At 42.2% G+C, this 16,228-nt stretch overlaps 1 protein-coding gene across 1 annotated transcript in view; it reads left to right on the top strand.

Moving 5' to 3' along the window:
- Positions 1-3,104: 3,104 nt before the first annotated feature.
- Positions 3,105-16,228, top strand: part of ST3GAL5 (ST3 beta-galactoside alpha-2,3-sialyltransferase 5) — a 33,142-nt gene continuing 20,018 nt past the window's right edge. The window contains exons 1-2 of the mRNA XM_077814679.1: positions 3,105-3,119; positions 12,190-12,296. Coding sequence (XP_077670805.1) covers positions 12,253-12,296 — 44 coding nt within the window. The 5' untranslated portion in view covers positions 3,105-3,119; positions 12,190-12,252. The remainder of the gene's footprint in view (positions 3,120-12,189; positions 12,297-16,228) is intronic.

Below are 16,228 nucleotides of genomic sequence, written 5' to 3'. Positions count from 1 at the left end.
CCTTGGGTGCTCCAGGGCTGGAGCACCCGTGGAGTCGGCGCCTAGGCCGCGGAGCCTAGCGCAACGGCGGGCGGGGGCTGCCTGGCGCTTCGCTCCCCTTCCCCCCCAGCCCCCCATGTGGAGGAAACGCCACGGGGTCGGCGCGGAGCCCGGCGCAGGTAGGGGCTGGGAAGCGGGCCCCGGGGGCGCAGCGGCGGGGCCTGCAGGGGCGGGATGAGCTGGAGGGGTTGGGGGGGTGTATTGGTTGCCAGCGGGGGGCTATGGGGAGAGGTTTTTGTAGGGAATGCTATGGGGGTGTGTGTAAGGAGCTGGGGGGGGGGTTGGTGGTGCGGGGGCTGTGGGGCATGGGTGGTGGGGCTGTGTTGTGGGGCTGTATTGGTTGCCAGCGGGGGGCTATGGGGAGAGGCTTTGGTAGGAAATGCTATGGGGGTGGGGGTGTAAGGGGCTGGGGGGGTTGGTGGTGCGAGGGCTGGGGGGGTTGGGTGGTGGTGCTGTGTTGTGAGGCTGTTGGGGGGCTGGGAGGGTGTATTGGTTGCCGGGAGGGGCTATGGGGAGAGGTTTTTGTAGGGAATGCTATTGTGGGGGGTGTAAGGGGCTGGGGGGGTTGTTGGTGGGATGGTGTTTTGAGGGTATGTTGGGGGGCCTGTAGGTGGTTATGTGGGGGTTGGGTATTGGTTATTTTAGGGTTATGGAGTGGTCATGTAGGGGATATTTTGGGGTCTGAAGGGAGTTATGGGGGGTTGTTGGTGGTATTTTGAGGGTTCTGTAAGAGGTTACAGGAGAGCTGGGGAGGGAGTATTAGTTGCCTGTAGGAGGCTGTGGGCATGTTGGTTCTGGGGTGGTAGTAGGTTTGTAGGGGATGTTATGGGGGCTGGAGGGGGTTATTGGGCAGGTTTGGGTGCGAGGGCGGTGTTCAGAAACTTGTAAGGGAATGTTATCGGCAGAACTTGCCTAGTGATGGATTTTTCAGTTCTCTGGCAATTCTGAAAAAATCGTTAATCTTGTTTGGGGTTGAACTGAAAACAAATTGTTTAGAATTTTTTTGGCATATAAAAAAACAGGAAACATTTCTAGTTGGGTCGAATTAAACATTTTTTTCAAGCCAACTCATATTTTTTTGTTTTGATTTTAGGCATTTTGTTAAAAGGATGACTATTCACAAAACAGGGGAGGGGGAGATTGAGGAGGTGGTGGTGGCTGGTGGTGCTCTCCTTATAAATTACTTGGGATGTGGGAGACCCAAGTTCTATTCCGCCCTCCCTCTGATATGGAGAAGTGATTTGAATTTGGGTTGGCTACATTGTAGAGAGTGCCCTAACCACTGGGCTGGATGTTCTGGTGTGGGTCTCTCTCCTGTTAAAGCTGTTTCACTCTGTTTAAATAAACAGTCCTTAAATTAGGGATTGAACTAGGATCTCCCATATCCTGTGTGAGTGCCCTAGACTCCCGGGCTATAGAGGCATTCTCATTCTCTTTCCCTGGTCCAATTGTTCATTGTCAGTCATAATGACAGTGGGCCAGGGAAGTGGAATGACGCTCTGGCTCCAGGGGGGTTAGGGCATTCACCCAGGATGTGGGAGACCCAAATTCAATCACTACTCCAATGATTGATTATCTAGATTGAGGCCCCCCCGAATATCCAGCACAGTAGGTAGGGCACTCTGCTACAGTCCCAGGTGAGTACACTAACCATTGGACTAAACTTTATAAAAGAGGCACCCCCCCACCCCTTCATTCAACTGTTTTGTGACTCCAACCTGCAAAAAATGACGTTTTGGTAATGTCAAAACAGTTTTGACCAAACCAAAAAAAAAAAGAAAATATCTGTTGAATTTGACACGAATTCACTAATCGTTTTGGGTCAGCTGAAATATTTTCCCCCAGCTGCTCTAGTTACAGTTTGTTGGGAAGGTTTTGGTGCTGTGAGGTGGTGGGAGAGTTTGTAGGGGATGTTACTGGGTTTATATGGGGTTATGGAAGTGTTGTGTGGGGTCTGTTGGGTTAGGGAAGGACTGTAGAGGGTTACTGAAGAAGTTTTGATGTTGGTGACTAATAATGAAGGTTTGGAGATTTCGGAAATGGGGTAGTGTTGGGGTACTTAGTAAGGCGGGGAGAAGAGGAGCGTTCTTAGAAGGGATGGGTTGCGGGGGATTTGGTTTTTGAGAGGGCAGTTTGTGAGAAGTGGTTTATTTTGTTCAGAGGAAGGGAAAATCCTGTTTATGGGGTAAATTTACCTCTTTAAATAGATCAAGTTCTCGGCTGTACCGTCCCTGGTACCTGCTATATTCAATCACACAAACTGGAACTAGCTGTGGGGTCTTCTAACCCCCATGTTTGCTATTGTAAGTGACCAAGGTGCATAGCTGGAACATGTGCAGTTGAATGGGTGATGGCGCAGTAGGGGGCTGCCTTAGGTGGCCACAAAACCCCAAAGTACCAGTACTGTGGACATATTGTACTGAATAAGAGTTTCTCATTTAAATTGTGGAAGCTGCAGCAAGCTTGATTTGGGGTTCTATTGCCAGCCAGGAGTGAGTGGGTGGAACAAGTAGGCTATATAATTGCCTCTGCTGCATGCTTTCCCATTAAAATAAATAAAATCCTATTCTGTTGCATCATTTCTCTCTCTGTCATGTGGTCTGATGCTCTAAATTGGGTTGAGGATCTACTAGATTCACAGCTGTCAAATTGAAAGAGATTAAATGGATTTCAAAATGAAAGAGAAATTTGCAAAACCGTTTTCCGTAAAAGATAGCAAAACTTTAAAAACTGCCTTTAATCTAGAGTGAGGAAGGCTTTCTCCAAATGATAGACGTGCTAAGATTGTGGAGGTGAGTCTGTAACGGATGTGAGTCTTTCTCAGCACTATTTTTGAGATGAGAAATTTTTTTTGGCTTATGTTGTTTTGGGTTTCCCCTGAAATATGTATGTTTGCATTTGAGTGTATGGTTGGTGTGTATTTTTGCAGCTGTAATTTGAAGCAGTAAAGAGGCAGAGTGGAAAGAAATAGCTTCTTCTGCTATTAAAACACATTTCCCTGACTCTGCCCCTCTTTAATAGTCAGGGCCAGCCTTACAAAGCCTCGTGATGTGGGGAGCCACTCAGGGTGCTGTAGTCAGGTGAGTGCTGTCTGAATGCTGCAAGCTGGTGGGCCTAGGCTGCTGGAGCAGGGTGAGTGTGGGTGAACCCGGGGCTGGAGCCCCTGGGCAGGCGGTGGGCAATGCTGCCCTGAGCTGCCAGCCTGGTGGGGAGGCACAGGCAGCAGGGCTCACCCCTGCAGAGCCAGTGGGCTAGCCCCTGGGTCCCCCCTTCCTGTGGGTATGTTCATGCACCCGCTCTCCTGCTGGGTGTTCAGGGGGTGCATAGCCAGGGGAGCCCCGGACTCCTTCCTGTTCAGCCCGGCCGGGCTCTGCAGCCAGGAGCTGGCCCTTTTGCTTGGAGCCCCACGCTGCTGTTCTCAAACTCAAAGAAAGGGCGCCAAAATACAAGTTTGCCCGGGGCTCCATTTTCCCTAAGGCTGGCCCTGTTAAAAGTACTCCAGGAAGATAGTAATTCTGCTTATCTTCTGCATTTTGCCATTCTAACTTATAGTTGTAAAATGCTACTTTAGACCTCTAAATATGTGGGGGGAAAAATGTTTAAGAATTTCTTTTGGGAAAACAACCTTTTCCTTCCTGGATGATTATTTCTGTTGTTTGAACTCAGAAGTTGTAAGGGTGATCAAAATGTGTGTGTGCTTCTTTATTTTGCCACATTTAAAGAGATATTGTAAAGATTAGAAATCTATTTGTGTGTTGCAAATGGAAATTTAGGTTAATAAAAATGAACATTTAAAACATCTAATTTGCTTAACTATTCATTTGGGTTTTTAATTTATATTTCTCTCTGGACAGTGAACATAGACTATGACTTCAATTTCAGGCTCTTACATGCTGAGACTTAGTGTTTGGGCTGCAGATACTACAAGGGAATATTTTTGTTTAAAATGCTTTCTGTTGGACTTAAATAAGAGAGATAACGGAAATGTTTCTCTTGGTCTTAGCTTTTGTAAAAACGTATTTTATGTACTATGAGCTAAATTCTGATGATGACACTCTAAACTTAAACTAGCCCTGGACTTAGGTCTCCAATTATACGTGGTGTCTTTGACATAGTTGAATAAATTTGGTTCACAAGTAAACTGTCCACAATGTTAACATCTCCAATGTTAACTCAAGCACAGCATTCACACCAACCTAAGATTCTTTAAGTAAAGTCTGTTGGTAAAATATTTATCTTAAGGAAGGTTGTGTCTCCCATGGGAGTTCGAAGAATTGAGTGTGGGTTTTGGTAGTGGTTGTAGGTTGGAAGTGAAAGCAGGTTTGTCTTGGCTTTTACGCTAGAAATAACAGATGTCCGGAGAATATTGTTTAGCTGAAAGTTGAGTTGAGGACACATGTTCAGTACTGTTTCAGCAATCAGAAATGGTACCGAACCTCTTCTACAATTTTGTGAAGCCCTTATTTCGTGTAATGTGATAGAAACGATTTTAAAAAAGCATTCCTTTTCTTAGGTGTCATCTATGCATGTTTTATTAAACAGATAAGGTGAGCGTCCCAACATGTGGTTCATGTGCACAGGTATCTGTAACCAGGAGTCCTAGGGTCTTGACTACACAGAAATAGTTTTTTGGTATAAACCAAGGTATGGTGGTGGTAATTAAAAAATACACTCATAATTTTACAAAATAGAACACGTTATTTTTCTTCCTTTTTAACTTTATGCAAAAAGCCCTGCAGATTCAACACCTCCTGTTGCTTAAACTTCTACACCAGAATTTCATCATCCCTAATCATGAGCAAAGGTGGCGTTTCCATTTTCTAGAAAATTTTGACATCTTTTCTGCAAATTATTTTTATTTTTTATTGATTTGATTTTTTCCAAATACAACAAATACACCAACATACTATTTTCTTTTATAAAATGATTGTTTCTTGCCTCTGAAAAAGGAAGTGGACCAGTGCATTTAGAAAAAGGGAGGACTTTACACTGAGTGTTCTCTTTCCTGTATTATTGACTTAGGCTCTGTGGTGTTATATTCATATGTTTCTTTTAATAAAGTCTGATAGTGGCATATAGAAAACTTTCTGGGAAATGGAGATGCTCATACACCAAAAAGAATGGGTAGTAAGTGAGAAATGGAGGAAGAAAAAAGAATTGTGCCTTCACCTCTCTGAGTAACTTCCAGGGTTGGGATTCCAACCAAGCTGCTGCCCTTGAACTGCATTGCTTCCCCTCCAACTTTCGTTCTGACTACTTGGCGTCTTGGAACTTTTCAAGACTTGTAGCCGCATATAATGAAAATAGGCTTGGCACAGTTTGATTTTTTGTTTTGTAATTTTGATTGATATTATCAATGTTTATTTTTAAGTATTTTTTATTTTTATCCGTTTAAATGTTCACAATTGTGCAAAATTATGGGTTTTAAGCATTTTCTTCAATTTTTATCAAATTAAATTTTCACAGTTGCGGAGAATTATGTGGGGTGTCAGACAATAGTTATTTAATGACTAGATGTTGAGATTCAGAAAGTTAAAGCTTTATAACTGTTAAATCAAAAATTGTCAACATCACATGTCAAAATATACAAAGTAACTATCTTTAAATCAAACTCTAGTTCTTCAGCAGCATTTTTCTTTCTTTGCCTATCTGTAAATCTGGATGATCATCTATGGAAATATTTTTAATTGGTTTGTGTGCATACAGTGAAGGCAACATTTACCAACTATTGGAAATAATTTCTTTAATAAGTTTATTAAGGTTTACCATGACTCAGTTTCCACACAAGCATTCATTTATTTGTCCAGAGGTCAGTTGGTGTTGGTTACATCCAAAATTACAAATACAAGCATATATGCACTTCTATACCACTTTCTAGCAACAATACAGTTATAAACATTGGCCAGCTACTCTTAACAGGATCAGGCCCAGGACATGCCTTTCCATCATGGCATGACTCCAGAGGGGTAAGGAAAAGCTCTGTCAAAGAGACTCCTAGAAAACTTTGCTTCTTATACACTATAATAAACAAGTGGTGTCACTGCTTGTTATTGGACCTTTGCAGAAGCCAGATGAGGGAGTTTTAAGACTGAACACTGTACCTGATATCCAGTTAACCATGTTTTCTGTGTTTCCATTACCTCAGCTCAACCTTAAATAAGATAATGCTGGTATTTCAAGGATCACTACAAGTTTAACACAAACAACTCTTCTTTCTCATGATTTCATTATATGTGGTCACATGCTTTTGGTTTTATCACCTGTGCTAATATTCAAACTCAATTTAAAACCATAGTTTACGCAGTTCTAATGTGGGCCTATATTCCTACACTAACAGTTTCCAGTAAAAATCTAATTCTTCCAAGCCTAATGTTAAAGAACAAAGAGATACCTGCACTTAAAACAAAAATAGATCTGCAACTAGGATCCTTGATTTCAAAAGGCCAAACTTTAAAAAATTAAGGGAATTAGTTAGGGAAGTAGACTGGACCACAACTATCTGAAGCCTGCATCCCAAGCAAGGGGAAAAAAGTCATAGGGAAGAGTTGTAGGCCAAACTGGATGAGCGAGCATCTCAAAAGAGGTTATTAAGAGAAAGCAGAAAGCCTATAAGGAATGGAAGATGGGAAGGAAGGAAAGCTAGCTCTTGGAAATCAGAAAGAGTAGAGAAAAGTGAGAACTGCCAAAAGCCAAGCAGAGTTGGACCTTGCAAAGAAAATTAAAACACATAGTTAAAGGTTCTATAGCCATTTAAATAAAAAGAAAACAAGGAAAGAAGAAGTGGGACCACTAAGCACTGAGGATAGGGTGAGATTAAGGATAATCTAGGCATGACCGAACACCTAAATGAATACCTTGCCTCAATTTTTAATAAGGCTAGTGTAGAATTTAGGGGTAGCGACAGGGTGGCTATTGGAATGAAGATATGGAAGTAGAAATTACCACATCTGAGGTGGAAGTCAAACTCAAACATCTTAATGGGACTAAATTGGGGGCCCCAGATAATCTCCATCCAAGAATATTAGAGGAACTGGCACATGAAACTACAAGCCGAATAGCAAGGATTTTTAAAGAATCTGTAAACTTGGCGGACATACCCTATGACGAGAGAATTGCTAATACAGTCCCTATTTTCAAGAAAGGGGAAGAAAGTGATCTGGGAAACTACAGGCCTGCAAGTAATTTGTTCCAAGACCTCAGCTGTATGGAAGGTCTTGAAGCAAATTTTGAAAGAGAATGTAGTTAAGGATATAGAGATAAACGGGAATTTGGATGAAATACAACATAGTTTTACAATAGGTAGTGTGTCCAACTCTACAATAGATGAACGTGATCTGCTTCTTTGAGAAGATAGCTGATTTTTTTAGACAAAGGAAATGCAGTAGATCTCATGGACCTGGATTTCAGTAAGGCATTTGATACAGTTCCACATGGCAAATTTAGTTAAATTGGAGAAGATGGGGATTAATATGAGAATTGAAAGGTGGGTAAGGGACTGGATAAAGGGGAGACTACAGTGCGTCATGCTGAAAGGAGTTTAAGAAAGATTAATTCAAACTGGAACAGGTGCAGAGAAGGGCTATTAGGATGATCTGATAAATGGAAAACCTACCTTATGAAAGGAGACACTAAGAGCTTGGCTTGTTTAGCCTAACCAAAAGAAGGCTGAAGGGAGATATGATTGCTCTCTATAAATACATCAGAGGGATAAATACCAGAGCGGGAGAGGAGTTATTTAAGTTGGGTGCCAAAGTGGACAGAAGAACAAATGGATATAAACTGGCTATCAACAAGTTTAGGCTTGAAATAGACAAAGGTTTCTAACCATCAGAGGAGTGAAGTTCTGGAACAGCCTTCCAAGGGGAGCAGTGGGGCAAAAAAACCTAACCGGCTTCAAGACCTATAGTTAAAGTTACCTACTTTTTCCAGTATAGACCTTGTTTTCAGTCGCTTATATGTTTGCCAAACTTAAACCATTGAGGATGAATTTTTCCATGCTGGTTTGCCTCAGGTGGATTTTTTTAAAAATAATCAGTAAAAAAGGCTCTGCCATTGCTCAGAATGAGGTTAGGGGAAAATATGTTGTTTTTCACTGTCAAGGCTCTTTCCCCACTCTGAACTCTAGGGTACAGATGTGGGGACCTGCATGAAAGACCCCCCTAAGCTTATTCTTACCAGCTTAGATTAAAAACTTCCCCAAGGTACAAACTTTGCCTTGTCCTTGAACCGTATGCTGCCACCACCAAGCATTTTAAACAAAGAACAGGGAAAGAGGCCACTTGGAGACGTCTTCCCCCAAAATATCCCCCCAAGCCCTATACCCGCTTTCCTGGGGAAGGCTTGGTAAGAATCCTCACCAATTGGTACAGGTGAACACAGACCCAAACCCCTGGATCTTAAGAACAGTGAAAAATCAATCAGGTTTGTTAGGGGGCTTATTCCTTCACCCACTTACTTCCCTGGTCCTTCTCGCATGAATAGAGAACAACCATACCCGAAGTCCAAAGGTGCAAACAATTCAATGTTTATTGGGGTGAACTTCTAGCATGATTCCAGTTTCCTTCCTTAGTATCCTCCTTCCCAGCTCTGACACCACAGAGCCTTACACCTGTGTCCCTGTTCCCATTCCTACCCTTAGCCAAACATGATTCCAACTTCCTTACTCCCATTCCCTGTTCCCATTTCCCCCTTTAGCAAAACATGATTCCAATTTTCTTACCCCCATTCCCTGTTCCCATATCCCCCACCCACCCCCTCCCACCCACACCCACTCACTTCCTCATTGACTACAGATTATATAGTAAAACTTGAGTTCTGCTTAGCTATACCTTAACCAATCATTTTCCTGAAATTTAACTAACCAATCCTAACATATTGTAACATGATTATGTAACCAATTATATCTCACCACCTTAATTAGTTTACACCCAGCAAAATTAATTATACAGCAGACAGGAACAATCACAGAACCAGACAGAGATTATACAGACAAACAATAGCAAAGTGGGAACTATAATGACAAAACAATACAGAAGTGAGGATTTCACATCCCAGCTATTGATAAGTGAGTTCTTGCCAGACAGGATGCTATCAAACTAAGTTTCCTTTTACATTTTCTAGGCACTTCCCTTTCTCTGGAGGTGATAGGAATACAATCCTGTCCTGATAGTGCCTAACAGCCCAATAGCACCTTCTTTCAATGTGACTAGTCTGGAATGTGCGGATGTGACTGTTCATTTCCTAGCTTATGGCTGCCTCTGCTGCTCAGCCAAAGGCCTTAGCCTAAGAACAGGGCCTTAGACTGTCACAGTAAGAGAAGGCCCTTACACCAGCAGACAGTGATTTTGATTCTTTCTTTTATACCTCTAGAACTAGCCAAGTGATAAGAATACACCTAAATTCTTAAAGTACAGGCCTTTGCAGACAGGCCTGAATATCTATATCCTAACAAGGTTCTTAAAAGAAGAATTTTAATTAAAGAAAAGGTAAAAGAATCACCTCTGTAAAATCAGGATGGTAAATGCCTTACAGGATAATCAGATTCACAACATAGAGAATCCCTCTAGGCAAAACCTTAAGTTACAAAAAGGCACAAAAACAGGAGTATACATTCCATTCAGCACAGCTATTTTACCAGCCATTAAACAAAAGAAAATCTAACGCATTTCTAGCTAGATTGCTTACTAACTTAAGGAGTTATGAAGAGCATTCCTGATCTGTTCCTGGCAAAAGCATCCCACAGAAAGACAGACCCTTTGTCCCCCCCTCCGCCCCCCCAGCTTTGAAAGTATCTTGTCTCCTCATTGGTCATTTTGGGTCAGGTGCCAATGAGGTTTTTCTGAGCTGCTTAACCCTTTACAGGTGAAAGGGTTTTGCCTCTGGCCAGGAGGGATTTTATAGTTCTGTATACAGAAAGGTGGTTACCCTTCCCTTTATATTTACGACAACATAAAGAAGAGTGCTCAAACTGGCTGGTATTCTTACAAAGCACATGAGGAAAGAGCTCTGAATCTGTTTACCTCCTCCCACAGCCATTTCAAACTGCATAAGTAAATCACTGTTGTACAGTCAGTATAGTCAGCAGATATTTGAGGAGCAAAGTAAAAACATTTCTAGCTGAGGATGCTTCAATTTGCTGAGTACTCTTGTCTTCCCACTGAGTTATGTGAGAATATTTTTTGTTTAAATGTGAAATAGATCCAAGAGCTATGTGTGAAGATATTTTGTGAGGAAGGATGGTCCAGTGGTTAGGACACTAGTCTATAATCTGGGAGGCATAGGTTCAATTTTCTGCTCTGCCACAGATTTCCAGTGTGACCTTGGGCAAGTCATTTACCTTCTCTGTGCTTCAGTTCTCCATCAGTAAAACGGGGATAATAGCACTCCCCCCAGCTCACTGTGGTAGTGTGAAGATTACTATATTAAATAATGTGAAGTGCTCTGGAGTCTGTTCATGAAAAATGTTATATAAGACCATGGCATAATTATTATCATCATTTGTTATCATGGGCGGCAGGTATAATAGACCAGAGAAGGCTCTGCCTTTCCTGGCTGCAGCTGCTGTTGTGGGATGCTGGGCTGGGGCGTCTGTGGCAGAGCAGACTGGGGCTGCTTGGGTTGGTCGGCCGGCTTGAGCCGCCCCGGGGCTCCTGTGGTGGGGGTAGGTGGCTAGGGGTTCTGGCAGCCAGGGGCTTCTCTCTTCTTTTTAAGAGACTGATGATAGTAAGTACATTTTTTAACATAAAACATCAATACCAGAATCAGAAACTGCACAAGATTCTGTAATAGAATTTTCATCCATGGAAAATCAGTTTGTAAAAACCCACAAATTAAGAAAGATTTATCTTGAAGACAGTTTTTGAATATTTTCAGTCTCTTAATACTCAAATTGGCTAAACAGGGGAGACTGAGCACTTCACCAGCATACAGACGTGTTGCAAAATGATACCCGCAGTGTGTAAATGCAGTTAAACAGCACAGCGTTTTCACATCCAAGCAAAATAGCAGCAGAATCTTTGAGAAATAACGTAGAATAGGGAAAATTACACTTGTGTAGGAGACACAATTTATCTTTAAGAAACAGAAAACACTAAGCCACTCCAGAGGAGGAGGCCAATTTTTATTAATAGTTTTTGAGGTCAGAAAGCACCATTATGACTGTCTAGGCTGATTTTCTGCATCAATCCTGTAATTTTCTGGTTGAGCTACAGTGTTCCTTAGAAAGGCATCCATTCTTTATTTTAAAGAGTTCAAGTGACTGAGTTGCTCCAGTGGTCTGTTGTTCTCATTGTTAAAAAATTGTGCCTTGTTTCTAGTCTGAATTTGTCTGGCCTCAGCCTCCAGTTTTTGGATCTTATTATGCCCTCTTCTACTAGATTTAAGGAGTCCTTAACTATCACAGATATTCTCCCCATATAGGTTCCTATAGACTGTGATCAAGTTACCTGTTAAGCTGCTCTTGGATAAACTAAAATATTTATCTGTATTTTAGATAACACTGCTTTCTTATAAATCCATTGAAACCTACTCTTCGGTTTACCCTCCGTTTAGACATTCTTTTCGAAACTTGGTCATTTAATACATCACACCTGCCCTGTCTCTACAGGGGCTCCCTACTTTAAATATTTTATTACTTTCTTGTATGTTGTCATTGATGTATGTAATGCTGAATAGAATTTAGAGATACAATAATTGTCTTGGATAGGAGATCGGGCTTGTGTGTGTGTAATATATAAAGTGTAAATGTAGACTATAGTCAGTTATTCTGTTCTATGATAGCTTTATACAACTTCTGTGTAATGTAATTCATATAGTTCAAAATGTTGCATTTCCTATAATTTAAACTCGCATGAAATCTATGCTTTGTAAATAGTAACACTTGTATATTTTTAGAATTGCTTCCTAGCAATACAGTTGAGAGTTGATTGGGATGAATTCATACATTCATTGCAACCCACTGGGATGAAGTGATTCTCAACAATACAGAAATTTAAAACTGCGATTCACCATTGACAACAGGGTAAACAAAACCACGGATCTATTCCAGGAAACTTTCCACTTTAATTGCTCATAGTAATTGAATGCCTTCAGAAGCTTTTTGAATGCATAGCAACAGGATTCTTATTTAAAGTGGTGTGTTTTTCTTTACAGCAATGCTGAGTGATGAAGATAATTGTGTGAAGTTGAAAAGTGATCAACCAAAGCTGGTCACACATGAAGATGAAAAGACCAAGCTGGTTTTTAAAAGGTACTCTCAAGTAAGTGTGTCTCTGTCATGATAAATTAGATTTAAATTGCTGTTTAATCAAACATGCTGCAGGGTGTAAGCACTGAAGATACCTCAGTGATGTGTGGTATAAAAGCCTAGGGAATGGGATCATCACATCTGCCAAAGGGAGTTAAGCACCCAATCACATTGAGATCCAATGGAAGTTGGGTGCCTGTGTCATTTTTTTCAAGATGCCATCCTCTGTCTCTCTTTGTATATATAATATACACAGCCCATTTCCCCACCTCCCAATAAGAATTTAGCAGCAAGCCCTGGAATATCAGTTTTATTTTGTGTCCAATAAATCATCTTGCCAAGACGCTTCCATAGTGTGGTACTTGATGAAAATAGAGTACAGTGGAAATGCATTGTAGATCACTGAATTTTCCCATTGTTCATTTACTTGCTAAACACAATTGTTTTAAAAAATATTGCACCAAAAATGTTTGTCCTTTGTAGTTAGTTCTAATTTGATAATACTTTATAGCTAGTAGTATATTAGTATAAATGCTAAATTATATAAAAAATAAAGATATATATTTGTATTAAGGCACATCATCACAGTGTGGGCCATTAAATCTTTGTGAAGTGTGGAGAACCTGCCAGTGTTTTTATAGCTTACTAGCGTGTGGATTAGCAAACTTCGCTTTTCACATAGAACTTATTAAAATAGCTGTCTGGCTGGCATATACTGAATAGGTTTATGTCAAAGACAGTCAAATGGGAGCTGGGTGCTCAGCACTTCTAACAATCTAGGTATTATTTAGGATGCCTAATATAGACTTCAGAGCTTAACTTTAGTCACTCATTTGTGAAAATCTTGGCTTTACTGTATATTTACTTCTGACATGCAGAAACCAAATATACAGTCATTAATTTATTAAAAATTATCTACGCTACTGTAAGTGACTGACAACTAATATTTATTTATTGTGTATAAAAATCCATAAATTGTAATGGTTGGCTTTTGTTCCATAGGAATAAATGAACAACTAAACCTCAAAAATCAATAACCAGATTTCCTAATAACAAGAAATTATTCAAATTAACTAACAAGAACGATATGCATTTGTAACGGTCAATTTAAAAATATTTTTATTCTTTATCGTATAAGTGTTTCTAAGATATCAATGACCAAATAGCATTTTTTGGTTTTGTGTTTTAACATGACAAAACAGGCTATTGACATTGTAACATTACTGTTATACAATAGTCTTTGTCAGAAAGTACTTAATTAACATTATTTATTCTGTTCTGGGTAAAAATATATTAAAAAATCATGAGTTCTTAGGAAAATGCACTTTTTATAGCTGAGTATTGGCAAGGACTCCATCAGTCTAAAACACCTTGGCTGTGCCTTCTCAGAAGCAGTAGCAGGTGAATTGAAACTTTTTTGCAGCAATAATGATATAAAATCAATTTTTTGTCTCCGTAGAACTTCTGTGGTGGGTTGTAAAATTCTGTGCAATTTTTGATTGACCTACATATGTCTAATTATAAAAAAACCCAAAAACCTCACGCAACACACTGCGTGTGCGTATAAGCAAAACTGACTAAATGTGTGACCTTGTTACTGTAGCTTTTGTTTTTCTCATCCCTTCTTCTCTATTGTGTATTACTCTATCTTGGCAGAATCTTGATTGTAAGCACTTTAATGAAGGGACATTGCTTGCTGCTTTGTATTTTTGTGTATTTTTTTTTTAATTGTAAAGCATCTGGCACACTCCAGGATTCTGTAGCTTTAAAATAAAAGACAAATGCAACACATACACTTATGGTACATTTGAATAAGCTGAGTTTCCAAAAAAAAGGATGCTGTTAAGTAGTGTAAAAGTGCTGGATGTTGCATTCACCTTGGAGGCTTAGTCCTCCATTAGCTGCATTTCATGTGAACTAACGCTTAAGTCAAGGTTGTTCTTTGAGTAATGGTCCCTATCTGGATTCCAGACGCAGGTGCACATGCGTGCCATGTGCTGGTGCCGGAACTGATCAGAGTAGTGTCCATTGACCCACACGTGCTTTGTGTGTCAACTGTGTGGTATGTCTGAGGCGGTAAGAGGCTGTGCGGGTTGACGCCACTACAGTTCCCTCTTACTGCCGCGTGGCCAGAGTTGGAACCCCTGCCAAGAGAACTGCTCTTTGTTTCTGCTGTATATGGTGGTTGTCCGTGAGTTTTTAGTAGTTAGTTAATTTTCCTTGGACTTCTCCCCTTCAGGAGAGAACCCCTTCAGGGGTTTCTTTCTTCCTGGCCTGGGGACTATGCCCCAACAAACCAGCTTCAAGAACTGTGACTTGTGCCCTCGCTACTTTTTCAGTGAGAGGCGAGCACATTCGTTGCCTTTACTGCCTTGTACTGTTTCTCGTTACCCGGACTCGAGCAGCTTGTGAACCTTACCTCCGCAAATATCTGATGGAGGAGCAATGCACCCACGTGCATAACCGGACATGGCTCCACCAGATCTGCTGGAACAGTGATTGACACCGGTGGTGAGCGCTTCACTGGGCCCCTCCCCTGCAGCACTGCCGCACCTGCCGAAACCCCACTGCATGCACAAGAAGCATGAGCGTAAGAGCGGTTACCCGATGGGTCAGCTTCTAAATGCAGTGTTACCTCCCCGAGCCGTGCTAGGTCAGGCAAGAAGTCGTGTGCAGCTGTGGATGCTCCTGCTCCAAAAGCCGTTGTACGCCACTGGCACTGTCTTCTGCTTCGGCACCTGGGCCACCTCCTTCGCCCTCGGCGCGGTCGACACCGCCAGGACCTTCTGGCCTGTCCCACCCAGTCCTGTGCACTCTGGCATGCTTATCACCCCTGATGCCGTCAGATTAGCTCATGCTGCCTTTCGTTGGCTCTCCGCCACGCTCTGGACCCCTGCCTGTTCCGAGACTCCTCTCTCCAGCGGACGAGCCCCTCCTGCTCCAACCCGAGCCCTTTCCACCTCACGGCCTGGTATTTGGATAGGGCTCGCATGTAGACCAGGCTTGTTCTGACCCCATCTAAGACACCCTCACTGAAATGGCTAAGTGGCACCGCTTCAGCTCATGGGCACACTGCCATCACATCTTTCCAGGCTCTGTCTCCATTCCTGTTCTTCTGGACTACCTCTGTCATCTCTGCCAGTCAGGCCTCGCTCACTTCTCTGTCTGCATCCACCTGGAGGCACTCAGTGCCTTTCTTCCTCCTGTGGATGGCTTCTCCGTTTTCACCAATCCGATAACCTCCCGCTTCCTCTGCAGCCTTCTCAATGCTTTTCCCCTAGTACGAAGGCCTATCCCCTCTTGGCTTCAGAATCTGGTTCTCTCTGTCCTCACCAAGCCACCCTTTGAACCCCTCGTCACTTGCTCTTTCTCCCATCTTTCCACGAAGGTGATCTTCTTAGTGGCTATCACCTCCGCATAATGCGTCAGCAAACTGGCCGCCATGATGGCGGATCTGCCATTTACCATCTTCCATAAAGACAGGGTCTCCTTACATCTTTACCCTGAGTTCCTGCCCACGGTGACTTCCTCCTTCCACCTCAACCAGAGTACACACCTTCTGGTCTTCTACCCTAAGCCATGCGCCTCCCCCATGGAGTGCATATTCCACTCCCTTGATGTCTGCCGAGCATTAGCCTTTTATCTCTACCACACCCGTGACTTCCGAGTGGCCCATTGGCTCCTCATCGCCATCACAGAGTGCTGTCGGAGTTGCACCCTTTCTTCCCAATGCCTCTCCAAATGGATCTCCCGTTGCATCATAACCACTCCACATGGGCGTGTGCAACCCTGTTGGCTTTCCTTGCGGATGTTCCGTGGCAATAGATATGTCAGGCAGCTCCTTGGTCCTCTGTCTACACCTTTTCCTCTCACTATGCCATTGCCCCCTCAACGATGATGGATGCAGCAGCTGGTCATGCTGTCCTGCAGACTTGGTCTTCTCGA

The sequence above is a fragment of the Eretmochelys imbricata genome, chromosome 4 (genome assembly GCF_965152235.1).
Source record: "Eretmochelys imbricata isolate rEreImb1 chromosome 4, rEreImb1.hap1, whole genome shotgun sequence".
Taxonomy (NCBI): Eukaryota; Metazoa; Chordata; order Testudines; family Cheloniidae; genus Eretmochelys; species Eretmochelys imbricata.
The sequence above is the reverse complement of the archived record's forward strand: the minus strand, read 5'-3'. Positions and strand labels throughout refer to the sequence as shown.